Here is a 27,069-nt window from a genome sequence, read left to right as displayed (position 1 = left end):
TACCAGAATTGATTTTTGGTTAGTAGAATTCATTTGAACATAATACGTTTACATTGTTGTTGTGTGTCCTAATTCTACATAGTCATATACATTCCAGTATGAAGAATATTTATGTACTAAAGGGACAATTTTATACCAAAGCATATGCTTCTTTTACACTTTCAGACTTGCCTTATATCATCAGTTCTGAATGTTTATCACTTCTGTGAGTTTACCAATACTTATTAAATATCAGCCAAATTGATTCCAGTAATTGATAGTAGTTAAAATAAAAAATTCTAGTACAGTATTCTAAATGAGCTTTACATTTGGCATGGACATATTCTATACTTTGCCAAATCTTCTTTTTCTCCTTTTTAAAGCAGAGAAAGATAATGGACATATTGAACTTGAAAATAAAAAATTGGAAAAAGACAGTAAAAATGAACAAGAGAAAGAGAAAACGGAAAACATGGCTAAAGAAAACATTCCCATGGACTCTGCTTCCCAGATGATTGTGAAAGGACTCAGTAACTTGGGAAACACTTGTTTCTTCAATGCCGTTATGCAGGTGACAAAGTTCTCTTCTTCCCTCAGGCTATATCCTCCCTGTGTAAATTCCTGTCTATTCAGAGTAATTGCTTAAAACTCTATTACTGCCAGTGCTTACCAGTGTGTCCTTACATTCCAGCCATAGCAGAAGTGACATGAGCCATGGAGAGGGGGCGAAGAGTGTGTTGTAATGTTTCCTCTCTAGGTAGAGAAGTAATGAAGAGTCACTGTTGGTTGTGGTTTTCAGTTTTGGTAGAATAAACACTTAACTGTTTGAATGACTTGGTTATGTAAGTAACTGCTCATTTTGTTTCCATCCTGCATTGTAGAATTTGTCACAAACACCAGTGCTTAGAGAACTACTAAAAGAAGTGAAAATGTCTGGAACAATTGTGAAAATAGAGCCACCTGATCTGGCACTAACAGTATGTATTTGGTCCAATTTAACTTTATAATTTTTATTTTTGAGACAGGGTCTCACTTTGGAGCTCACAGAGACCAGGCTGGCGTTGAACTCACAGAGAACCCCACCTGCCTCTGCCTCCCAAGTGCTGGGATTAGAGGGGTGCGCCACCACACCCATTTCTTACTCACTTGAAGACAGTCCCCTTGTACCGCAAATCTTGGCAGGCCTCTGTTTTAGCCTTCCCAGTTCTGGGATTGGAGTGTGTGCTGCCATGCTAAGCTAGATTTTCCAATTGACCCAGGAAGACCCCTTGGTGGCAGTTAAAGTCACTGGCTGACAGGCCCTTGAGACTGACATGGTGGGGGATGAGAACTCACTCCCACTTGATGATCTGAGTCCACCCTTAGGCCTGACGTTGTACAAGGTAAGAACTCACTCCCAGGTTTTTTTTTCTGACTTCCACACTTGCCACAGCACAGCATATATACCTACTTCTATACACAAAATAAATGTTAAAAATAAATAAATAAAAATTGTCTTACAATTATCTTTTTTGTAAATATTCATGTTCCAAGTTGTTTTGAGGAATTAAAACTCATCTCTGACTTTTTTCTTTGGTTTTATTTCAGTCTAAGATAAACAGTTAGAACTAATAACTGTTAAAAGAACTTTCTGCTTGCTTGCTATGAACTTGCCATATTTGGTGTGAGTGTGTATGTTTTCTACCACCATCTTAAGAATGTTGATAATTGTGAAGCTCAGGCCTGCACTGTTGTTTTTGACATTTTCAGTGTGACCTAAGTGCTATGTAGTCAGATAAATTTTACTTTCTCTACAGTTACTAGATATATTTTGTCTTTGCTTTCTTAATTCTTAGGTCATAAGTTCCTATCCATTCAAAACTAAGATAAAGCTCAGTTTTCCATTAAAAATAATTATCAGCCGGGCAGTGGTGGCACATGGCAGGCAGATCTCTGTGAGTTCGAGGCCAGCCTGGTATACAAGAGCGAGTGCCAGGATAGGCTCCAAAGCTACACAGAGAAACCCTGTCTCAACCCCCCCCCCAATGTATTATTATCATTTGTATGAGGTGTGTGTGTGTGTGTGTGTGTGTGTGTGTGTGTGTGTGTGTGTGTGTTGTGTATGTGTGAGGTGTCCATGTAAGGTATGTGTGTGTGAGTGTGTGTGTGGTGTGTATGTCTAAGCTGTGCATGTGGAGGTCAGAGGATAACTTCATGGAGTAGATTCTTAACCTTCCACCTTCAACAATTTCTGGGGGTTGAACTCGGGTTGTCAGGCATGCTCAGCAAGTACTTTAATCACTGAGCTCTTTTCCTGGCCCAGAGCTAAATTTTTGAACAGCTAGTTTCTGTATCTCTATATGGTATAAATTTTGGATGTTTACATTTGGCAGCTCCATCAATATCATTCATTGGCTTGTTACATTTTGGTAAGTAAATGACTCTTAACATTTGAGTGACATAATTTTTATTTCTATTTTTAGGAACCTTTAGAAGTAAACCTTGAGCCTCCAGGTCCTCTTACTTTAGCCATGAGCCAGTTTCTTAATGAGATGCAAGAGAACAAAAAGCGAATTGTGACTCCTAAAGAGCTCTTTTCTCAGGTCTGTAAAAAGTGAGTATCCACTTGCTTGTGCTTTCAGTGCATCAGTAAGATGCAGAGAGCATCAGAACCAACAGAATAGACACATATTTCATTCCAATTTAAAGCAACATGTTTCCTGTGATAATTAAATCTGCCTCAGGATGATACTATTACATGGGATATAATTCTAGGACTTTAAAATTATCTTTGTAAAGGAGTAAACTCATCAGTGCTTTTCTTTCTTCTGTTCTTTTTCTTCAGGGCAACACGTTTTAAAGGGTACCAGCAACAAGACAGCCAGGAGCTACTTAGATACTTACTGGATGGGATGAGAGCGGAAGAACACCAAGTTAGCATACTCTGAGAATCCTGTATTGTAATCTCATGGGCTCGCCTGCCATTTCCTGCCAGTCACAGAGGCCATTGTGCTTTTAGACATTTACTTATACCAGGTTTTCCAGCCAATATGCTTCTTCATTAGAATAAGTGAAGAGGATTAAAATGGTTCTGTTAATCAAGATGTTTTCATTTACGGGATACTTGCAGCAATACCGTCTTTAAGGGCTGAGTTACACTGTCCCCCAGGATAGATGCAGAACACTGGGAAACATTTTCACCAGACAGTCCTTGTTGCAGCACATTCTTTCTGAGTCTGTTTTAATACAAGTGCTGAATCTGGGAAGCATTTTCATTTTACTAAGAGTCTGGGGACGGTTTTTATAACCAGTAACTTTAGTTAATTACCAGGATATATAATGCAGTTTGGAAGTATGAATTTAATTAATTGCATTAGTAACAGTGGTAAAAATTCATTTAATTCTGCACTTATTCCAGGCACTTCTCTGTTTCGTATGAATTATCTTACCTAGTTCTTGCAGCCATCCTATGAAGTGGATTATTTTCTTACCCCATAGGTTGGTGTAGAAATGTCCCAAGCTTAGTTCAGGTCACTCAGTAATGACACAGCAAGACAGGAAGTGTTAGAGCTGGTTCTTGTAACTGTGGTGTGCCCTCGCTAGCACTAAGTATCTCAATGTCCTGTTGAGGTAGTGGCATGTTCTGAAAAGCAGTGTTGAATAGGTTGAAGGTTTTGAAATGCTAAGACCTTACCTGTATTCAGAAGTTTGCTTTATAGGCTTAATAGGCATAATTTTTCTTAGCTCCTTGAATTAATTTTGAAAATGCCGTTATGTCAGTAAATTCAGGGAGCTACATCTTGAATTTATTACATATTTTCTAAGGAAAATAACTTTAAAATTTAATAGTATATATATATTCATTTTATTACTTTTAGAGAGTGAGTAAAGGAATTCTTAAAGCATTTGGTAATTCTACTGAAAAATTGGATGAAGAAGTAAAAAATAAAGTTAAAGGTAATGTCTGACTTTTTGAATTAAAACACTATAGTTGAATTCTTCTGTACCTTAGGAGAAGATTCCTGGCACATATATGTGAATCCCAGAATTATTTTAAACACAGTTTATCCATGTCATCATGAGTTTTAAAAATTAATTGGCCCTCCAGTGGTCAGTATTTTGGAGAAGTTTAACTTGTGAAATATTCTTTTAATGCATTAATTTATTGAGATCTATAAAGATGAAATTAAGATAACATTACAATTTTGTTTTTCTGAAATTGAATTGTAATTAACAAACAGTAAATGATAGACACTAATTTGACTTATCAATAGCTTATTATTAATTGTAAAGCTGGCTTAGCACTTGTGTGTCATTTAAGGACTTAGGAGAGGGTCTTACTCTAGGTGAGACTGGTCTCAAACTCACAGATCTCTCTGCCTTAGCCTCTTGAATGTTGGAATTATGGGCGAGAGCCTCACACTTGGCTTTGTCCATCGGACTTAATGTGCTGACAGGATTCTCCTGCAGAGACACTACTTCCTAATGTAGCCACTGAGTATTTGACACATGACTGATGAAATGCAAGAACTACACTTTGATTTTTACTTAATTTGTGTTAAGTGTAAGTGGCCATGGTGACTAAGGGATATAGTATTGTAAAGCTCAGGTTCCAGTCAGCTCATAACAACTCTGCCTCCTTGGCATCCTGTAGAGCTAGGCCAGTAACCAAATAGTGCTAACTGGACATCTGTTGTAACAGTTTTTCTGCATATGGGCACATACCATGAATTTCATGAATTTTGAAAATTAAGTGATTAGATATTAAAAATACTGGCTGTAAACATGTCAAAAGTATTGCTAGGACTGTAGAAAATCAAAGGGGTCATTGTGCCTGATAGTTCAAAGGGTATTTTGTTTTTAATTACAAAAAGTCTAGGTTTAGAGTTCATAAGCCAAGTTACGCATTTTCTTTTCTTTCTCCAAACTGCGTTTTCTTACCAGTACTGTAGTATTCAAGCGTCCATGCTGGAACAAGGCTGGTAGTGTCAGCTAGCAGAGTGTGATATTGTCATTTTACTGATACAATAACAGAAAGTCTCACTGACTTGTAGCTTGTTCCTTACTAATAAATAGACTTTAGATAAGAACAGTTATACTTTTTTATATTTATAACAAGTTGATTGTGTTAATTGTTTGCTTGGTGGTAGAATATAAACTGCAAATTTCCACAGCTTACAAATTCAACACATAATTATGAATAGTGGAAAGGATGTTTAGGGACAGAATATTAAATATGAAAATTTAGATAAGCAATTTAAACTTTTCTCAATTAATTTAAAGAAATAATTGTAATTTTTGTTGTTGTTACAGAATATGAAAAGAAAAAGACAATCCCAAGTTTTGTGGACCGCATCTTTGGTGGCGAGCTAACTAGTACAATCATGTGTGAGGAGTGCAGGACTGTAAGTGTGTGTCTTGCCAGGTGGACTTAGCTAAGCACGAGCAGAGCACTTACTGCGGACAGTTAATCTCAATCCCCTTCTGCAACTGAAGTCTCTGAGTCAATGTGGTGGTGTTGGTTTGTTCTGAGATGAGGTCTTGCTGTGTATCCCAGGCTGGCTGGGAACACAACTCAGGATGCATCCTGCCTCAGCTTTCTGAGTGCTGGGATTACAGGTGTGTGCCTCCATGCCCAGCCCTCACAGGATATGGTTCTTCACTGGAAATACAGCACCCCTACTTTGATAAATTATAGTAATTTTAATATCTTCTCCAGTTGAAGGTCCTCAACATTCTGTAATTTTTTTATTTCAAATTTTCTTAATCCTTTGCTTATTAAATCCTGCCTTCTCCCCTTCCTCCCTGGTGGTGGGAAAGGAATCTTCATAGGTAATGCTCAGTGTGAGTGTCTTTCTTTCCAGGGTGCGGATGATCTGGTAGTAAGATTTAATATGAATTTTTCCCTTTTCCTTACATTGCCTCTTTATTTGGTTAAGGTCTCCTTGGTACATGAATCTTTCCTTGATTTGTCTCTCCCAGTTTTAGATGATCAGGTAAGATTATTTTATTTTATCAAATAATTTATTTGCTTATTTACTGGTTTACTTTATTTTACTTATTTGCCTTCCTTAGATTTTATGAGGAACACCCTCATACTTTTTAAGGATGTATGTATTACCAGCCCGCCCATGAAGAAATTTTCCAGGGTCTATTAGAGATGGAATAAATGTTAGGATTTAAAAAAATGGGCTGTAGAGATGGCTCAGAGGTTAAGAGCACCGACTGCTCTTCTAGAATTCCTGAGTTCAATTCCCAGCAACCACATGGTGGCTCACAACCATCCATTATGAGATCTGGTGCCCTCTTCTGGTGTGCAGATACACACGGAAGCAGAATGTTGTATGCATAATAAATAAATAAATAAAATCTTTAAAAAAATGCACTATATTCTTTATTTAAAAGCCATGTCTAGAATTTTTTGTAGGTATTACCTTGATTGTATTACACACAGGGAAGTATTTTTTTTCTCTGTTTTTACTGTTTAAGGCTGACCACAAGTCCCTTGTAGTCTTAAGTGCATAAAGAGTAAGTAGAAATTATCTTAGTTTTATACCATATTAATTTGGTCCCCTTTCTTTCTTTTTCTTTCTTTCTTTCTTTCTTTCTTTCTTTCTTTCTTTTTCTTTCTTTCTTTCTTTTTTTTTTTTTTTTTTTTGAGACAGTGTTTCTCTGTGTAGCTTTGTAACCAGGCTGGCCTTGAACTCACAGAGAGCTGCCTGCCCCTGCCTCTCAAGTGCTGGGATTAAAGGCACGACCACTACCACCTGGCTTAATTTGGTTCATTTTAAGTGGTTGTAAGATACAAAAGGACATTGCTAGATATGGTTTATCACGCCTTTAATCTCAGATCTGCATAGGCAGAGACAAGCATATCTCTGAATTCAAGGGTGGCCATTTCAGTGTTGGGAGTTCTAGGCCAGCAAGGATGACAGAGTAAGAACCCTACCTCTAAATTAAAAAAATGAGTATCGAATAAATCATTATTCAAGTCCATATGAATTAGGAACCCTTTGCCCTGTTACTGAGAATAATTAAAGTCTTACCAAGCTAACTTTATTTACTTTCTCTGAAACTATCATTTACATGCATAAAAACACACACACACACACACACACACACACAAAAAAAAAAAAAAAAGAGGAATTCTATGTTGTGATATAGAAACCACTTAAACAAAGCACATTTACAAAAGGATGTCTATACTACATGCTATGGCATGTATCCAATACAATTCATTACATTTATTTCTAATATATTTACATGTGATACTGCTTAATTGAGATAGTGTCTGTCTGTCTGTGGAGGTATGTGCACCTGACTGCAGGTGCCTTTGAGACCCAGGAACTAGAGACATGGGTGATTTTGAGTCACCTGGCAGGAGTGCTGCTCTAACTGCTGAGCCATCTCTTCAGCCCCTGATGCTGACTTTTTGCTGTTTTGTTTCAGATTTTCTCAGCATGTGATGATTGTTGTCTTTATATAACTTTTCAAATATTGTGGAAATTAAAAATGATAAGGGGGCTGGAATAATGGCTCAGCAGTTAAGAACACTGGCAACTCTTTCAAAGGACCTGGGTTCAATTCCCAGCACCTACATGGCAGTTTAAACTGTTGTAATTACAGTTCCAGGGGATCTGGTGTCCTTACACAGACACACAAGCAGGCAAAACCCCAATGTACATAAAAAATAAAGAAGTCTTTTAAAAAAATGATAAGGGAGTAAAACATTAGGCTATGTAAATTTTTCCTCACCAAACAGTAGTGGTAATATTTTGTTTTACTCCTTATTTTCAGAGTGGTAAGAAAAATATAAATGATAGAAATATGAAAAAGACGATGGAGGAAGATGATAAGGACAGCGAGGAAGAAAAAGACGACAGCTACATGAAAACAAGAAGTGACGTTCCTTCAGGGACAAGTAAGCACATACAGAAAAAAGCAAAGAAGCAAGCCAAAAAGCAAGCCAAGGTGGGTAGCTGCAAGGAAAGTTATGCCTTTCCTTTATTTATTTTATATTTATTTACTTGCTCTCTTTAATTAAAAAAAGTAGCATGCAGAAGGTGGCTGTTAGCACTATATTTTTTGTTTTGTTTAAAATTTTATTTACATGTCTGTCTGTGCACCACATGTATGCCTGGTGCCCATACAGGCCAAAAGAGGGCATCAGATTCCCTGCCACTGTAGTTAAAGATGGTTGTGAGCCGCCCTGAGGATGCTGGAATAGAACCTAGGTCTTCAGAAGAGCAGCTCTTAACCACTGAGCCACTTCCCTAGTCCCGTCCCGTCCCCCTGTGCAGACAGAAAGGTGAATTCAGTAGGGAATTTTTTTTTTTTTCTGGCCTTGTGCATATGGCTTCTTTGCTTCTTGGTTAAATTTTAGCCATTTTTTCCTTAGAATTTTCATCTATCCTGTATTCAAAACAAGTTGTTAGTTGTCTTTTTAGTGAGACTTTGATTAGTAGTAACAACTCATAGATACATTTTCATGCAGAATTGCTATAGTTTCTTTTTTATTGCTGTGACAGTATGCCAGCAACAAGGCAATTTACAAGAAAGTATTGAATTTGGCTTATAGTTTCAGAGGGTTAGACTCCAGACAGCAGAGCAAAGGAACAGCTCAGAGCGCACACCTGTTTGTTTGTTTGTTTGTTTGTTTGTTTGTTGTGAGACCTGATTTCTCTGTGTAGCTCTGGCTGTCCTGGAACTGGATCTGTAGACCAGGCTGGCCTTGAATTTACAGAGATCTGCTTGCCTATGCCTCCTGAGTGCTGGGATTAAAGGCGTGCGCCACCATCGCCTAGCTCAAGCTCACATCTTATAACCATGAAGCAGAGAAAGATCTTTTGAAAGTTCATTGCCTGCCCTCAGCAACACACCTCCTCCAAAAAGGCCACACCTCCTAACCCTTCCTTTCCAAACAGTTCCACCCTCTGGGGATCAAATACAGAAGCATGTGCCTATGTAGGAGGGCCGTTTTCATTGGACACCACCAGCGCGTAGGCAGAGCCGCCACTGTCTACCACTCGGCTGCTCAGTTCTAAGTCACACAACTCTGCCTAGCTCACTTCTCAAGAGGAGGCATCATTTCTCGCTATTTCCAGGGTAGTCCAATGTTAATAGTGGTTATTCTCGATTTCATCTAAAGAACTTTTTGTTATCATTTATCTGAACTCTGATAAGAAAGGGATTTTTTAAATCAGAATTTGAAAGCGAACACTCCTTATGAAATGATTTGTTTGAAAAGCAACAAAACCTGATGTGGTATGTGCACTTTCTTTTCCTGTCTCTCTCTAATACTTTTCTCACAGAACCAACGAAGGCAACAAAAACTTCAAGAGAAAGTTCTTCACCTAAATGATATCTGTAGCACTGACCATACTGAAGACAATGAGCAGGAATCGGAAATGGCACTTCCAGGAGAAGTGGAAGTGGATATTGAATCCAACCATGTTTCTCAGGAGGAGGGGATACACACTGGAGCTGAGGTTAATCAGAAAGATTTGAATGGCCAAGAGAAAATGGTAGAGAGTACAGCTGACAGTCAGAAGTGTCCAGAGGCCCTAGCTCTGAAGAGCGAGGGTGATGTGGGGAGTTTGACATCTGCTACAGAATGCACTAGGGATTTAAATGATGCCATCCTGGAGGAAAGTACCAATGGAGAACTCGACATTACCAATGGTTTAAAAAACCTTCATTTGAATGCTGCTATTCATCCTGATGAGATAAATATAGAGATTGTGAATGACAGTCATTCTCCTCCGGCAAAGGTGTATGAGGTCATGAATGAGGACCCAGAAACGGCTTTCTGCACTCTCGCAAACCGGGAAGCTTTCGGCACTGCCGAGTGTTCCATCCAGCATTGCTTGTATCAGTTCACCCGTAACGAGAAACTTCAAGATGCAAATAAACTGCTTTGTGATGTGTGCACAAGACGGCAGGGTAATGGACCAAAGGCTAACATAAAAGGTATTTAGATTGTTTTCTTGCTGTGAAAATTGATATTAAAGTATATATTTTGCAGGTAGAATACTTGTGAATTATAGTCACAGGGATTTGGAGAGTTACTAGTGCCCCCTTGTGTGTAAGCATTTTAACAGAAGGAAAAACTTTGGCATGGCACTGGTACCTAGCAGCAACAAAGTGGAACAGCTTGTTTCCCTGTCTCTTTCTGTGGGTAAACTTCTCACTGGGCTGCTCTCCTAGCATCCTGGCAGTGACTGAGTCTCTGTGTCCTCTCTTCCTTGTCAGTTCTTGTGATGGCCCTCATCTCCACACCCAGGAAGAAGTCACACTTAAAGTTTCAGTGTACTTATGTGGCACATTCAGCGTAAAAGGATCAGGCTTCTTTTTTTAATCTCCATCAAATGTGGAACAGAGATGCTAATAATATCCTCTTGCCTTGCCCATTTTCTTAATGTTTGAATAAGTGGGATTGAAAGGGGGCAGAATGTCACAGATCGCTAAAGATCTTCACTGGTGTTTATTTTAAAGTCATTTATTTACATGTATATACAAAGATTAAGTGATATTACTTTTTGGGATTTTACTTTAGAGCAGACAATGGCAAACAAGCCAAAATCTATAGGCCTGTTGGATAGTCTGAATTAAAATGTGTTTTTTCTGGTTTTAGTGACTTTTTATAGAGGGAGATATGTCAAGTACCTACAGACATCTTGCAGATATCCCAGTTCTCAGAGACATCTCAGTTTTTTGTGTGTCTTTGATTGAACCTAGGGCCTTGTACATTTTACTAGTGAGTTGTACTTTAAGCCTTTTTTAAAAATGGTTTTTGAGACACTGTAACCACTTCCTTCCTGTCTTCAAATTTGCCATCCTCCTGCCTCTACCTCCCAAGTACTGGGATTGCAGGCATGTGCCACCATGAGTCCCCACACCCTCAAAAACATTTTTTAGTGGTGGTATTTATAAATGATTTGATGATATGGAACACACACTTCCAACCCTAATTAAATGTGTTGCTTACTGCATAGCATTCTTCTGATACAGTGCGTGCACAGTCAATTACTGTTCCCAAGTTTGTGTTATACCAAGAAAATAGCCTTTATTTTTGTTTAATTAAATAGCCTTGATTTCTTGTTTAATTAAAGCACAAATATTACCATGTTCTCTGTAGAAGTGTATTAATCCTGTTTTAGAGTTAGAGATGATTTTATAGCAAACTGAGTGTTTTGGTGCTAGCCTAGCATCTCTCCTTTGTGTAGGTGAGAAGAAACATGTTTACACCAATGCAAAGAAGCAGATGCTGGTCTCGCTTGCTCCTCCTGTCCTCACTCTCCATTTGAAGAGGTTTCAGCAGGTACCCTCATAACCCTAATTTGTTTACATGTGTAATGCCTACTTTATCTCTTTCTGTATTTGCTTCTGCTTTTTCTTCATTCTACTTCAAAATGTGGGAAATTTAGAAAAATACATAATTTGTCAAAGTGGAGAAATTTAAACTGTCCTAGGTTTCTAGAATGCATTAAGATTTGTAGTATCTTACCCTAAACTTAACTTCAGATTGGAAAAACACAGGTTTACAGCTTAAATGTTCTTCTGTTTTGTGTATTGTATCTTATTTTTACTGACGTGATAAAAAGACATTATTGGATTTTCATAATTTTTGTGACCACATCTTTTCTGGAAGATTTGGTATAATACCACAACTTTCAAATCCTCCAGGGTCTTATAGGCATTTTTCCCTCTTACTGGTCAAGCATTGGCTTGACTTACTGGTTGGATCTTACTAGCAATTGTGTCAGCATGGTTAGAACATTGAGTGAGCTGAAGAGTGTTTCACGGGAAAATAGTCTGCTATTGTTCAGCATCTCTGAACCAGTTATCTGGCATTTGAAGTGACTCGGGCAGAGTCAGGGAGCTCTCATCAGAGTAGTTTTGGTAGTGTGAAGTACTTAAAGAAAAACCTACACTAGCTGGAAACAAGCCAATGAGGAAGAAGTCTCTTTAGAAAGGTAGCTAGGACTAGGGCTGGGTGTTGGAAGTTCTTTGGGTATTAGAGGGGACAGTTACTTAATCTATACAGCTTTTCCAGAAAAGAACTCAATCTGTAATCCTCCTTTTTTTAGGCTGGTTTTAACCTACGCAAAGTTAACAAACACATAAAGTTCCCGGAAATCTTAGATTTGGCTCCTTTTTGTACCCTTAAATGTAAGGTAGGTAAAAATGGTTTTTAGAGGAAATTGTTAAAAAGAAATCTTGACCCACAAAATAGTCTTCCAGTATTTTATATAAGTATGAAACTGATACCATTTTTGAAGAAGGGCTGTGGATGTAGCTCAGTGAGAAGAGTATTGCTTATAATTGTTGCGTAGAGTGGGACTTTGATCATTATACCTTTTTTAATTTCAAGATCTGTGATAAATCATTTTGAGGTTTAGATTATTTCAGATTGTCTTAGTGACTTTTCTGTTGCTGGGATAAGGCACTATGACTAGTCAACATATAAAAGAAAGTGTTTATTTGGGCTTACAGTTTCAGGTTAGAGTCTAGGACTGACCGCAAGCAGGCATGGGTGAAAGCTCACATCTTGAGACATCCATGAGGCAGAGAGAACTAATTGGGAATGAAGTGGGCTTTTGAAACCTCAGAGCCCAGCCCTCAGTGGCAACTCTCCCAAACAGTTCCATCAACTGGGGACCAGGTATTCAAACACATGAGGCTATAGGGCCATTCTCATTCAAACCACCATGCACATAAAATTATTTCGACCAATTTTTATGGCAGACATTGTCATAATAGTTGAGGGCGTGCATGCATGCACATGTATACACAGACACACACACAAACACACACAGATGTATTACTAATCTCATTTTAATATAAATGTTGATACAGTATGCAAAGTCCACCATGTGGGTGTTTCAGAGAAAGCCATATAAAGTAGAGCACTCCTAAGCTGATACTTAAAGGGGTAAAACTTAGTTTGATGAGTCAAGTTTTCAGACACACAAAAAAGCAGGTACAAGAACGTAACAGTATGAAGTAGGGTGGTACCCGCCAAAGGTCAGCAGTTTCACAGAACAAAGCCAAATTTTGGTTCAAAAGCCAAAGAAGATGGGAATGAGGATTTTCATGCCAAGAAATTCAGCCTTATTAGGCATGCAACTGGAAGCCACAGAAGAACGGTAAAGCACTCAGACCAAGTCCCATCTGAGTGTTAGCTAGGTTATTTGCTCTAGTGTGGAAGCTGGATCTGAGGACTGAAAAGGCATTGATTTAGGAGGGAACTGAATCGATGGCAGTTAGTAAGTCATAAAGTGTAGGTAGGCAGGGGAGAGAGGGTGAAGAAATGTTTTAGGAGGTAAAATTAGAGACTTGTTTGGCGTTAGGGAAGCAGAGTCCTTAAATTGGATGTTGAGTGTGGAGAGCTGAGGATTTCTGGATCTAGGTTTGAGTGACTGGACACATGGAAGACCATAAATAAAGGTAGGGACAGGCAGCAAGTGGCACATGTTCTCAGAGGCAGCAGAAGCCGGTGGATCTCTTGAGTTGGAAGTTGGCCTGGTCTACGGAGTGAGTTCTACAACAGCCAGGGCTTCACAGAGAAACCCTCTCAAAAGGGAGTAGAAAGGGAGGGGTCACAGGGCCTGGTGGGTTGAAAGAAAATGGCCCCCAAGTGGAGTGGCACTACTAGGAGGTGTGGTCTTGTTGGAGTAGGTATGGTGTTGGTGGAAGTATCACTGTGGAGTCGAGCTTTGAGGTCTCATATATGCTCAAGCTACTCCCAGGACAGACTACTTTGTTGCCTTCCAGTCAAAATGTAAGAATTCTCAACACTTTCTCCAGCACTGTCTACCTGTATACCACCATTCTCACAGCTCCCATGCTCCCTGCCATGATAATGGACTGAACTGTAAGCCACCCCCCTCAATTAAATGTTCCCCTCCTTTATAAGAGTTATCATGGTGTCTCTTCACAGCAATAGAACCCTAACTTAACTTAAGACAACAGGCAACAGGTTGGAAGGATAGAGGTCAGCTTTGGATACATTGAATTCAGCTGTGTTTGATACCCAAGTACTATGTCTTGGAAGCATTTCCAATATACAGGTCTTATACCCAAGAAGTCAAAACTTGAGATACAGATTGGAAATCAATTGTAGATGGTGATTCAGAATGAGATGTCATTTGTGTTGAGCCTGGCAGACACTACCAAGAAGACCCAAAAGCATTTGAGTGGAGATGAAGGTAGAGGGGAAGACACTGTGATTTGTGTCTTTCAGAAAAGGATTTCAAGCATCAGAGCAGCTGTGCTTGCATATGCTAATTAATGTAAGCACATTAATCCTCGATGTGTAAATACCAAGTGCTGAATAGCTTCTCATTCTGATGATTTCAGAGTTGGTGTGCAGTCAGTCAGTTGTCATTTTCACTACTAGGCATTGCCATTGCTGCTTCACAGGCTACTTCAGACTAACTATACAGCAGGGAATCGAAACTCAAGGTTACTTTTGGTTAAGGGTACAGAATAGTTGAAGTGAGAGTTGGGATTCGGAATAGACCCCTACAGAGATTGGGCTGGTAAAGATCTCTTGGCTAACAAGTCCAAAATCCAGTCCTTTATGGCTAAAATATAATGGCACTGAAACTCCCATGTGTGTCACCAGGGCACAAACCTCTCCTGAAATGCAGGACTTGACAGGTAAAACAAGGTACAGGTAAAGAACACAGAGTATGACATGACTGTGTTAGAACAGTGACACTTTCAACAAGAGCACAAAGGAAAACTGTCAAGACCCATGGTACCTAAGGTCCTGGAACTCACTCGGTAGACCAGGCTGGCCTCAAACTCCTGGGTGCCGTAGTGTGGCACCCATCCTCCCACCCACCAGGGCCTTAATAAACAGCCTCCACCCTGGGTGGGAAAGTAAAATACACGTGTTTTTATTTTTTTCCCTTTTTAGCTTAACCTAAATGTTAGCTTTTTTACAAGGTTTACACTGGTGACAGAACCAAGGATATTAAATTCTCCTGAGGCCTTTAACTGGCAAGTTGAGTTTAGCATCTATACCATTTAATGATAATTACATCACACGACCCATGACCTAGTTTTTGTACCAATAGTTCCAACTTTCTGATAAAGACATGCTATGACTGTGTCTTGCCAAGGGCATCTGAATGGGATAAGAATAACACCTTTTTTTTTTTTTTTAAAGAATGTGGCCGAAGAAAGTACAAGAGTACTGTATTCCTTATATGGAGTTGTTGAACACAGTGGTACTATGAGGTCAGGACATTACACTGCCTACGCCAAGGCAAGAACTCCAAGTAGTCATCTCTCTAATTTTGTTCTTCATGGCGACATTCCACAAGGTAAGTTATCTTGGATAATTTGACACATTTTGCAGATTATGCCAAAGCCATAATTACCTAGGCTGAATCTTTCCTTTTGTATTTCCCAACAGATTGTGAAATGGAATCAACCAAAGGGCAGTGGTTTCACATCAGTGACACACATGTACAAGCTGTGCCTGTAACTAAAGTACTAAACTCACAAGCCTATCTCCTTTTTTATGAGAGAATACTGTAATAACTTTCTCTGGAAGTACACCTATGGCTTTTATAACAAAAAATAATAAAAAGTTAAACTAAATTATGTTCTTAAGTAAATGACAAAATCATGTATTTATTTAAATACTTATGGGCAAAATACTTAATTCACAGGTGGTTTTTTTCAATTTTTATTTCATTTTTGTAAAGATTTGAATTATTCACATCCTGTTCTCAACACATCAATAAAGTGATATCCCCTAATATTTCACTTTTCCAGTGCTGGGATTATGGATTACCCACCAATAGGTCTAGCCTTCAAATGTATGATTACTTTGCAGTTGTTTTGGGAGCAATGTGAAGCCTGGTGTCAGTGTACACAAGCTATACTGTGGGTCAGCTGACTATGCAATCTCACAGCTGTGCTGTGCGAAGTGCTGCCTCCATATGCCAGCCCAATCTTGTCTTGTCAAGCCAGCTTTCCAAAGTGGGTTTTTTTTCCTTGGGGGGGGGGGGATTTCCTTGTAGAAAACAACTGCCAACAACATAGATGCATGCTATGATGGTTATAGAAATTTATTTTCAGAAGCAGGCTAGGTAAACAAAAAGAAGAGTCATGTAAGTGACTTGCCCTGCTTATAGCTTATGTGTTTAAAAAGGCTGACATAAGCAGCAATTGATCAGACAGGTGTAACAGTAACACGTTTATTTTACTACTCAGCAGAGTATGAACACAAATACTTCTTAACTTAAGGAGAATAAGAAAAGATCAGGGAAGTTCTGCTCTACAAATAAACTCTTCACCTACAACAAAAAGTTCTTCAGTCATTTTGGTCATCATCCCAGTCTTTCTTCCCACTTGGAGGTTTGGGCCCACCAGCTGGTTTTGCCATGATGATCTGAACAACAAAAATCCAAGTTAAGTCCAATAAACTCAAGTTTTGCAATGAAGACCATTTTCTGTCAGCAATGTCACCGTTAGAATTATCTCTACTATGGGCTGGGCGTTGGTGGCGCACACCTTTAATTCGAGCACTCGGGAGGCAGAGGCAGGCGGATCTCTGTGAGTTCGAGGCCACCTGGTCTCCAGAGTGAGTGCCAGTGTAGGCTCCAAAGCTACATAGAGAAACCCTGTCTCGAAAAACCAAAACCAAAGAATTATATCTACTATGAAAGCTGCCTCTTTTGTTGAGCTTGACCAAAGTTTTAGCTGTACTGTCCTGTCTAGCCAGTGCTGAGTCAGTCTCTGGGATTTGCCTGTTTTTGACCGTTCCAGGCCAAGCAGTGAGTTATACAGATCCTCATGGGTGCAGGGCAAGATTTCCCATCTGAGCCATCTTCCTAACCTGAAAACCTACTGCTCTGTAGAGCAGGCTGGGTTGCAACTCTGAGACCTGTCTGCCTTTGCCTTCAAGTACTGGGATTAAGGAGTGTAACACCACTTTTTCAGGATTCAATTTTCACTTTTCACTCACCTGATCCACTCTAAGTACAGTGACTGCAGCATTAGTGGCTAATTTAATAGCCCAGTATTTTCCCAAGTATGTATCTAAGATACTGGCTTCTAACATGTCCTTTACAGCCGGAACTTCAGCCTGCCAACACAAAGCTATGTTAATTCCTTACACATGAAAATGTTTATATACAACATGAAAAACTTACAAGGCTCCATGGCAAAGTTGTCCATAAAACTAAAATTTCCCATCAGATAAATTTAAAATCAATTAAAATTTGTAAAATCAAGACAGCTAATTTATAATTCCCCCTTTACACACACTACTATGTTTAGATTGTATATTCACAAAAAAATTAAAAATTTTAACAAATACCTCAATATCCAACCCCACATTTTTGTTTCCTTCTTGGTGCACTGCATAAAGTTTAGAGATAACTTCATTGGCCTTCACACCAGAATTCTCTGCCAGTGCCCGTGGAATAGCTTCAAATGCCTCAGCAAACTTCTTAATAGCATACTGTTCAAGTCCAGGACACGTCTCTCCATATGATGTGATCTGTTTGGCCAATTCAATTTCTGTTGCTCCACCTCCAGGGACAAGACGCTTATCCTATAAAAAAGTAAATCACCAAAATGGAGTATTTCTTCACACTACAGTTTATAGTCCACCACTAATCAAGCGACTATGTCAAACTTTCAAGACTAGGAGCCCATAATACAGCACCAATAGTACTTCAGCAATGGGAGGCAGTCCATACTCAGGAATAGCTTTGTCTGCTACATTCTAGTTTTTATGATTAGTTTTTTAAGGTGATATATTCATTAAACTACCTATCTTGATGTTCTCATGTTTGAGTCTGCCAAATGTGGGGTTTTGTTTTGTTTCCCAGACAGGGTTTCTCTGTGGCTTGGGAGCCTGTCCTGAACTAGCTCTTGTAGATCAGGCTGGTCTCTAACTTCGTCTGCCTCTGCCTCCTGAGTGCTGGGATTAAAGGCATGCACCACCACCCAGCCAGCCAACTGTGTTTTTAAGAAATCACAGCAAATACTGACCCTTGTGAGAACTTTGAAAGTGTTAACTCCATCATCGACCGCCCTTTCTATATCATCCATCAGATTATCTGTAGAACCTCGAAGAACTATAGTAGAAATGGCACCATCTTCTTTTTCTGTCAATAATAATTTGTAGATTAAATAAAACACACCTCACCATTGTACAAAAGATACCTTACCATTATTAGTACATACCATGCTTAAAAACAACCACCTGTGTGTCTCCAACTTCTGAGAGGTAAACACTATCACAATGTCCCATTTCTTCAAGGACAGGAGGAGTCTACAAGAAAATGATCCATTTAGTAAAAAATTAAAATGTGTTCACTTATCTTTTGTTTTCCAAAATACTTACCAATCTAGGAAGAGCTGTGGCACCAACAGTTTTACAGAGTCTTCTGAGATCCCACTTTGAGTTCAGCCTTCAAAAGGAAAAAAAATTAGTAGAAATTTTAATTCAATCATATTAACATAAAACACAGAGAATAAAAGAGCACACCTTTAAGAGGCAGGCAGATCTGACTTCAAGGTCAGCTAGGGCTGTCTCAAAACAAAAACACCAGTAAGAAAATATTCCTTTACTTGATTGTAACTGAACACATCAGCATTGCATTGAGTTAGGAAGCCAAGAGGATGATTACCGACTTTGTGAATGTAACAAACTAAAAGCTGGGGCCAGTGTAACAATGCACACCTTTAATCTCAGCACTTGGGAGAAGAGGCAGGTGGAACAGAGCCTACACAGTGTTCCAGGCTAGTCAGGGCTACATAGTAAGAACCTGTCTCAGGTAAGTAAACATTACAACATCATCTTAGAAATTAGTCTACAAAGCCAGTTCAGGATAGCCAGGGCTACCCAGAGAGACCTTGTCCAAAAACCAACAAGTCTTTGGAAGAACTAAAACAGTCATCACTCAACTTAAGAGTCCCAGCATCACATATTCATAAACATGCTCTTGGTTAAAAATCAAAAAGAACATAAAACTTCCTGTTATCTTTTTGAGACAGGGTACATGCAGCTCATCCTATAGCTAAGGATGACTTTGTAGACTTAAGTGACCTCAAACTCAGAGATCTGCCTGCCTCTGCCTCTCGAATGCTGGATTCAAGGCATGGACCACCATGCCCAGCCAAGAATCTTTATTTAAACATTAAAAAGTCAATACACAGAGAATGGCAGGACACGATCAGTCATAAGGTGGAGGAGGGATGGGAGTCAGATGATGCTAAAGTTGAAAAGTGTGTGCCATCATGCCCAGTTTCTCTTCTAGAGACTCTTTAAAATTGCTAACTTTACTATGTGCAATTGCCGGGATTTTACTGTGTCTACCTGATTTGGAGTTAAGATAGTAAACAGCTGTTCATGTGACCCAACTGTGTTCATCAATGAAAAGGCATTTTCTCTGACTCATACCCTAGCTAATAAGCAATAAGCTGCTCCTTTTGCCTGGAATGCTTTTTCCTCCCCATTGGATCTTAGCCCCCTACAGCTTAAATGTCAGGTCTACCTGTCCCTTCTTGATAAATTCTTTCTGATTTAAGATGTTCATTTTCCCTCTATCAGCTGCCTGTCTTCAATTTATAGAATTTGTTCAGCATTCCACCGGGAATTTTAGTATCATTTACAGATGTAGCTCTTACCTAACCAACATGATATTGTACTTGTTAGCATAATGAAGAGCCATGTCTGCCACTTTGCCCCCGGTTACTATGACATTTGCACCCGTGCTGGCAATAGCTTTCACTTGTGCGTCCATGAGACTCTCCTCTCCCTTACTGAAGTTCATCAGCTCTTCAGCAGTCTTTATAAGCACCGTCCCCTGGAAAACATTCAAGCTCTCTCGAAAACAGTTTCACATTTTTGGTGTTCAAATTTGTAAGATAATGTTTTACCCAATAATTTAAAGACCTGAGAGAAAACCTGAAAAATACATGCATTATCATAAAGCAAAATATGTAACATGCATGAAATTTAGATCCTTAGCTTGTTCCTATATTCCTTATCCTCAAAACAAATGCATTTGCAATGTGACAGGCACACTGATGAAAAGTTAAAGAAACATGGCTCCCTTAGATCTTTTTTCAAAGACAGATTAAGATCACCAAAACAATTTATCCTCGAAACACAGACTACACAACCATTCTCCCCTCAGTCCTGCAAAATCAACAATTTGAATCTGCCAAGAATGTTTGGCATAAATACAAAACGTAGTTTTAAAGATTAATTTATTGGGCTGGAGACATGGTTCAGAGGTTAAGAGCACCGGCTGCTCTTCCAGAGGTCCAAGTTCCCAGCAACCAACCACGTGGTGGTTCACAACCATACGTTATGAGATCTGGTGCCCTCTTCTGGTGTGCAGATATACATGTAAGCAGAATGTTGTATACATAATAAATAAAATCTTTAAGAAAAAACTTAATTTATCTTTCATACTGATTAGCATTTAAAAGAATGTCAACACTCATAAAAAGTAATTTTATTCATTCACCAAGAGCATACAAGATGCCCATTAATGCTGCTTGAATATGAAGAGCTGTATATGAGACAAATAATGCCACCACACAAGGATTTTAGTTTAGTATTTGGTAGCTGAAGCAAATATTCATGCTCTGAAAAAAACAATTCTACAATTCTCAATTTACTATGAAATACATACTGTCTTAAGAGCTGATTCCACTTTAACCCATATGTACGTTTCAATCACATACCTTAGTCTCTGTTATCATGCCATCAAAGGGACAGGAGTACACTGCTATTTTTGCATCTTTGACAGATGTTACATCACCTTCGGTTTCCTTCTTAAAAACCATGCCATGCAATACTGAAGATGAATAGATACCAGAGCCCTAAGGAGTCAAACACCGCAACTGTCACTGGAGTTAAGTTTTACCCTTAGGTTAACAGGATCAGATGGTGGGCATAAACAATCCATTTTTCTCAAGGTTGAAAGCACTGTAGATTAAGCTACCATTATGGAGGGAAGACATTTCAGCCTATTGGGAAAACCAAGGTAGACAGCAACCAAGCCATTTATTTGCCTAATTACCAAGCACGTGGCACTAATGTACTACAGACAGAATAGAAAAACAAGACTTCATCAAAGGAATCCTCCTCTCTCCAGCCCCATTCTATTACAGTATTCGAACCTAAGAGACAAGGGGAAATGACGGCTTCACAAGAAAATACACTCTAATAGGTAGCAACATGATAATTTATTAACACCAAATGTTATAAAATGATGCCTTAAAACAGCAGTTCTCAACCCATGGGTTACAACCTCTTCGAGAGTTGCCTATTGGATACGCTACATACCAGATATTTACAATTACTAACAGTAGCAAAATTACAGTTATCAAATAGCAATGAAATAATTTTCTGGTGGGGGTCACAACATGAGGAACTGTATTAAAGGGTCATGGCATTGAAGGTTGAGAACCACTACCTTAAAAAGAGAGTTATGTAAGTACTAAGTCTAAAATGGTTAAAAAAAAAAAAGGGGGGGGGGGTCATAAAGATGGCTCAATGGTTAAGAGCACTGGTTGCTCTTCCAGAGGACCTGGATTTGATTCCTGCACCCACATAGCTCAAAACCTCCTGTAGCTCCAGTCCCAGAGGGATCTGACGCCATCTTCTGGCCTCCACGGGAACTACATGCACGTGTACAGACATAAATGGCTGGACTGGAAATGTAGCTCCATGGTAGCGTGCTTCCCCAGCATGCTCAGAGCTCTGGGTTCAATCCCCAGTACTGCAAAAACAACACTCCCCTCTAAGACCTATCTGGATAATGGGAATGCATTTTTAAACTTACCAGAATCTTACATACTCTGATGTTATCAACATTGAAATTTCCCGAATCAGGAAAAATAGATACTGTCAAGAAAATGAAATGTATTTTTAGACAACGAAAGATATCTGACACAATGAAAAATAATGTATTTTGGATTTTCTTGTTATTGGTATAACTCACCACATGCCTGAGCAATGAGCTTGGCCAGAAAGGCTTCATTACCATACTGCTTACTCATTACAGAGGTTCTAATCAGAGATGACACTTCATCAACATCTCGAAGGTTTTTTGCAGAACAACATACCAAATCGGGAAGAATCTCATGAGCTTTTTTGCAAGCTATTTCATATCCTGATATTACCTATACCGTGAAGAAAAAAATACTTCAATACACATAATTTACTCTGGTAACCCAATAAATACGAGCATCTTCAACATAAAATGACAACAAGTGTTTGTGGAAGACACGGTAGACCCAATAGCTATGAATTATGAAGACAACACAAATTTCAATACTGATTCTACCACTTATGAGTTATAGGACCTTGAGCAAGATTTTTGTCTCAAACCTGTCTTCATATGAAATGGAGTGAATTTAACAAGGCTTAGCAATGGGAATCTTGAGGACAAAACTGCACCACATGTGAGGCCTACGGCCAATGCCTAGCACAATGTAAGCTCCTCACTGTTAGCTATTACGAGTGGATTTAAAGTTTATCTTAAAATGACTCATTTGTAAATGGTGAGTGCACACACACGGGAAGAGTGTGATGCAAGTGTACAGTGAATGCCTATATAAATATCCATGTGTATACATGCACAGTGCCCGGAAGGAGATTTAAGGTGTCCTGCTCTATCAGCCCTGACACACTCCTTTCAGACAGACTCTCAATGTGAAGCTAAGCTGCCAATCAGAGAGCTCCAGTGAGGCCCCTGTTATCCCTCCTCCCACAATGCTGGATCACAGGCATCCCTGAGAACACACGGGTTCTAGGGATGTGGACTCAGGTCCTTGTGCTTGTCCTTGAGTGCTTTTACCCACTGCATTATCTACCTAGTCTCAAACCGTAAACTTCAAGTAGCAACACACACATTAACTGTAACTAAAGTACAAAAGGAGCACTTGCCTCTGATACTGACAGGCCGATTCTCAGAAGTTCCTCAGCGAGCTCCAAAAGAGCTCCAGCAAACACCAGAACAAAGTTTGTGCCATCGCCAACCTCTTGTTCTTGCATATGAGAGGCCATCACGATCATTTTTGCAGCAGGATGTTGTACCTGATAGGTAGGGGTTAACAAATGAAAACATTCTTACTTACAGCAACATAAAGTTATTCATTTCCATTTCTTAATAGACTAGCTTCCGAGAGCAGGCAAATCCCACCTTATCAATTATACAGTTGCCTATCAACACAAATAAAAACAAGCCTAGCACATTTAGAGTTAACTTAGAAAATAAAGTATTTCTAACCATTAAAGTTAGCAATTTTAAAGAGTCTTTAGAAGAGAAACTGGGCATGATGGCACACACTTTTCAACTTTAGCATCATCTGACTCCCATCCCTCCTCCACCTTATGACTGACAGTGTCCTGCCATTCTCTGTGTATTGACTTTTTAATGTTTAAATAAAGATTCTTGGCTGGGCATGGTGGTCCATGCCTTGAATCCAGCATTCGAGAGGCAGAGGCAGGCAGATCTCTGAGTTTGAGGTCACTTAGGTCTACAAAGCCAGTTCAGGATAGCCAGGGCTACCCAGAGAGACCTTGTCCAAAAACCAACAAGTCTTTGGAAGAACTAAAACAGTCATCACTCAACTTAAGAGTCCCAGCATCACATATTCATAAACATGCTCTTGTTTAAAAATCAAAAGGAACATAAAACTTCCTGTGATTTTTTTGAGAGACAGGGTACATGCAGCTCATTGTATAGCTAAGGATGACTTTGCCCTTTTGTTGTTTTGTTTTTTTGAGACAGGGTTTCTCTGTGGAGTCCTGGCACTTGCTTTGTAGACCAGGCTGGCCTCCAACTCCAGAGAGCCATCTGTCTCTTCTGAATGCTAGGATTAAAGGCGGACTTTGAACTTCTGATCCTTTTGCCTCCAGATCCCGAGTCCTAGGGTTACAGGTGTGTGCAACCACACTCAGGCTATATAGCATTGGGAATCAAATCCCAGGCAGGCACCCTACAAACTAAAATGCATCCCAAGTCTGAAAGTAAATTTTACAAAAGCATCAAAACTGTGTGTCCTCTTTAAAAATCTGCTCTACAGACTCGACACCAAAACTGCAGCAAAAGAAAGCAATTTCCAACTGGTTCTTTAGAAACAAAGCAGCAATAGTTACCAGATACTTTTATATCATCAGAAAAATATGTATTAGCATCAATCTCCAGAATAATGAATCTGCTAGTCACAGCAATACTCCACACCCCCTCCATAAACAATTAAATTAGGAGGCTGTGTATAGAAATATACAAGCTTGCAAGGAGCTTTCTTGCAAGCTTTTTATGTTCCTCCATAAACAATTAAATTAGTTTTTTTGAGTAGTCACAACAGTAAACTGTTTTGGTCACTTATAAGTCTTCACAATAAGCTTGAGGAAGAAGCAGTTCTTTATAAACTAAGTGAAGTAGTGCTTTGTCTATGTTAGAATTTTTTTGATGGTTTTGGAAAAAACTTACTTCCAGCTCTCTTAAAATAGTTGCTGCGTCATTTGTCACAAACAACTTCTCCAGGCGATTGATGACCATTTTATTCATTCCTTTAAAAAAAAAGTTGCAAAGAAAAAAAAATCCATTATTATTCAAATATTCTCCCGAACAAGACAGAGAAAACATGGTGAAGAAGCTGCACTGACTCTTTTTAACCCTTTGCACATATGATCTGTATTTTCAGTCCCACCACACAGCCCATGGTTTTCCTGACTAAACACCCCAATGCACTGAATACAGAAAGCACTGATAAATTGGAATTCACACATAAACACATTTGGCCTCATGTTTAATCCTCTAGTCTGTATCTTTAATTCAAATGGTTAAAGGAAAGCGGTTCCTTAAACTATGTCAACTTTTAAAACAGCTCAGCCCTTTCCATCATGAAGAGCTATATCAATACTGAAGGGCTGTAATTTTCCTATCACCTACTAGGATAACAGTGTCATTTAATTTTCCTAGAAAGCTGAATTTCTGATTGAAAGCTAGGAGCCCACCAGTGCCGTCAACTATGAAACAACCTGCAAGAACTTCCCTGTACATTTAGCATTCAGCATGAGACAGAAGCTAACACGTCCTTCAAGATGTGAAATTGGCCATTACCATTTGGTCCATATGCTGTACGGGTAGTCTGAGAAAGCTCCTTGCAAGCTTGTATATTTCTATACACAGCCTCTTCTAATCCTGAAAAATGCTGCAAAAGAAAACATCTGCTTAAGTAGGGTCATGAGGCAGGAACTTCCAAACACAGGGTATCCCTGCTCATCATGCTTCTCATAAAGTGCCAGGGTCACACAACCATTTATTGAGCACACAGAATCTGGAGTCCAAATAGCCTTAGTTTCCCCCCCTTAGTACAAAGGCCCCAGTAATTTTTCCTACATGTAAAACAATGGGACAACTAACACTTCCTACTTGACAAACTGTTTAGAACCACCTACCTACTGAAGAACTATTTTTCCCTCCCACCCTTAACCTGGGACTGAACCCAAGAAATCAGTTTACCATTACACCACAATCCCAGCCAATTTGCGCCTGCTCTTAATTTCAAATTCTTTTGGGGACTTAGAGGGGCTGTCTTCACTTCAGTCCTCTCAGTAACGATTCATATAATGTATCCCAGGGAAAGCACTGGTCTGAGTGTGACAAATGCTTTTAATGTGCCATTTTCTCCATCTAAATGAGGGAGTCAGACCTAAATTGCAAACTATGGCACTCCACCCCCGATGCAAAGGCAATCAATCGCCAATATCATTTTCCACAACTCACCTACTTACATCAAATTCTGACATCCATGTAGTATGCCCAGGTTATCACCTAGCTCTCCAACACTGTTAGGAGTCCTCTCTTTCCCCTAAGGCCTTAAATTCTATTCACTTACCTATCGCTACAAGTCTTAGTAATACGAAGACAAAATGAAATTATCTGGCAGCTTGAACATCTCTCAGCAAATGGCTGCACAGGCAGTGTGAACACACACACACACACTGTCTCTCTCTCTCACACACACTCTCCCAGACACACACACTCTTGTCTCTCCCCCACACACAAGTCTCACACACACACACACACACTCTGTCTCTCTCACATACACACTCTCTCACTCACACTCTCTCCCACACACACTTTGTCTCTCTCACACACTGTCTCACACACACACTGTCTCTCTCACACACTCTGTCTCTCTCTCTCACACACACAAACTCTGTGTCTCTCTCTCACGCTGTCTCTCTCACACACACTCTGTCTCTCTCTCTCACATACACACACTCTCACACACTTTGTCTCTCACACACACACAGTCTCTCTACACACACTGTGTGTGTCTCTCACACACTCTCCGTCTCTCTCTCTCTGAAATCGTGTTCAGGAGGGGCCTCACTTATGCCGGGGGCTACCACGTGTGGCAGTCAGGATTCTAAGACCCTGACATCTTCTGGCCGGGTCTCCTCAATTCAGGAGAGGTCTGTCTGTCTGCGGTGGAACTAAGCCGGGATCAGCCACCTATGGCGGCTGGAACCGGGAGTCACGGTGTCTCTGGTTTGGAAGGAAGCGTCGGGCTCCCCAGGCCCCTGCCTGCCGCCTTGCATCCCCGGCTCCCCGGCTCCCCGAGGCCGTGCAGGCCCCTCGCGTGCTCGGTGCGGCGGCCCCGCCCTTGCGCACCCCCGCGGAGACCCCGCGGAGGCGGGATGCGAGCCCGCAGCCCTGCCCGGCCGCTCGGGTCAGGGCGGGGGCCGGGGGTCAGCGGCGCGCCTGCTTTCTAGAACCTTCTCCGGCCCGGATCGCGGCGCAGGCGCACGCACGCCGACCCACCCGCCCGCCCGCAGGCCGCTCCGCCGCCGCCGCCCGCAGGCGGCTCCCGCCATCCCCCCCCGCCGCCCCGCCGCCCCGCCGCGTCCCCTCTCCGGGTCACCTACTTTCGCTCCGTCCTTGAGCATCTGGGCAAAGCCCGGGGCCTTGGGGACGTGAAGCGCCATGGCCGGCCCGCAATCAACCGCTCACGCGCTCGGAGGAAGCGAGGGCCGCGCACAGCCTGCCGGGAGCGCCGCTTTGCGTGCCCCTCACGCCGCTCCACCTCCGCCCGCCCCCT

The 27,069-nt window shown here is 40.3% G+C and overlaps 2 protein-coding genes across 7 annotated transcripts in view; one reads left to right on the top strand and one right to left on the bottom strand.

Moving 5' to 3' along the window:
* The window catches only part of Usp16 (ubiquitin specific peptidase 16), a 30,055-nt gene extending 14,319 nt beyond the window's left edge, over positions 1-15,736 (top strand). For 3 of the 5 annotated variants that reach the window (XM_027412349.2, XM_027412348.2, XM_027412347.2), the window contains 13 exons: positions 363-550; positions 861-956; positions 2,442-2,572; positions 2,804-2,891; positions 3,837-3,915; positions 5,272-5,363; positions 5,898-5,954; positions 7,756-7,929; positions 9,270-9,927; positions 11,184-11,278; positions 12,048-12,134; positions 15,137-15,293; positions 15,386-15,736. In XM_027412349.2, coding sequence (XP_027268150.1) covers positions 363-550; positions 861-956; positions 2,442-2,572; positions 2,804-2,891; positions 3,837-3,915; positions 5,272-5,363; positions 5,898-5,954; positions 7,756-7,929; positions 9,270-9,927; positions 11,184-11,278; positions 12,048-12,134; positions 15,137-15,293; positions 15,386-15,510 — 2,027 coding nt within the window. In that variant the 3' untranslated portion in view covers positions 15,511-15,736. The remainder of the gene's footprint in view (positions 1-362; positions 551-860; positions 957-2,441; positions 2,573-2,803; positions 2,892-3,836; positions 3,916-5,271; positions 5,364-5,897; positions 5,955-7,755; positions 7,930-9,269; positions 9,928-11,183; positions 11,279-12,047; positions 12,135-15,136; positions 15,294-15,385) is intronic. The other 2 variants (XM_027412350.2, XM_035444343.1) reach the window with 2 other exon arrangements.
* A 292-nt stretch (positions 15,737-16,028) lies between these two features.
* On the bottom strand, positions 16,029-27,058 carry Cct8 (chaperonin containing TCP1 subunit 8). 2 transcript variants are annotated; one of them, XM_027412351.2, is made up of 14 exons: positions 26,897-27,058; positions 25,083-25,173; positions 24,450-24,529; positions 22,898-23,047; positions 21,951-22,131; positions 21,792-21,853; positions 20,689-20,826; positions 19,621-19,799; positions 18,335-18,401; positions 18,175-18,262; positions 17,980-18,095; positions 17,300-17,536; positions 16,946-17,065; positions 16,029-16,369 (listed from the first exon to the last, which is right to left on the bottom strand). In XM_027412351.2, the coding sequence occupies exons 1-14, from the start codon at positions 26,954-26,956 to the stop codon at positions 16,292-16,294; spliced, it is 1,647 nt and encodes a 548-aa protein (XP_027268152.1). In that variant the 5' UTR covers positions 26,957-27,058; the 3' UTR covers positions 16,029-16,291. The 2 variants fall into 2 exon arrangements, with proteins under 2 accessions (XP_027268152.1, XP_027268153.1); XM_027412352.2 differs by lacking the exon at positions 26,897-27,058 and adding an exon at positions 26,362-26,506.
* Between the last annotated feature and the right edge of the window lie 11 nt (positions 27,059-27,069).

The sequence above is a fragment of the Cricetulus griseus genome, chromosome 4 (genome assembly GCF_003668045.3).
Source record: "Cricetulus griseus strain 17A/GY chromosome 4, alternate assembly CriGri-PICRH-1.0, whole genome shotgun sequence".
NCBI lineage: Eukaryota > Metazoa > Chordata > Mammalia > Rodentia > Cricetidae > Cricetulus > Cricetulus griseus.
This window is presented reverse-complemented; position numbering and strand designations above follow the sequence as displayed.

Coding starts and splice junctions, on each gene's coding strand:
- Cct8 (XM_027412351.2), bottom strand. CDS start 26,956: ATGGCGCTTCACGTCCCCAAGGCCCCGGGCTTTGCCCAGATGCTCAAG. Junction 23,048..24,449: donor CTATTTTAAGAGAGCTGGAA/GTAAGTTTTTTC, acceptor CCTACCTATCAG/GTACAACATCCTGCTGCAAA. Junction 22,132..22,897: donor TCGGCCTGTCAGTATCAGAG/GCAAGTGCTCCT, acceptor TTCACGGTATAG/GTAATATCAGGATATGAAAT.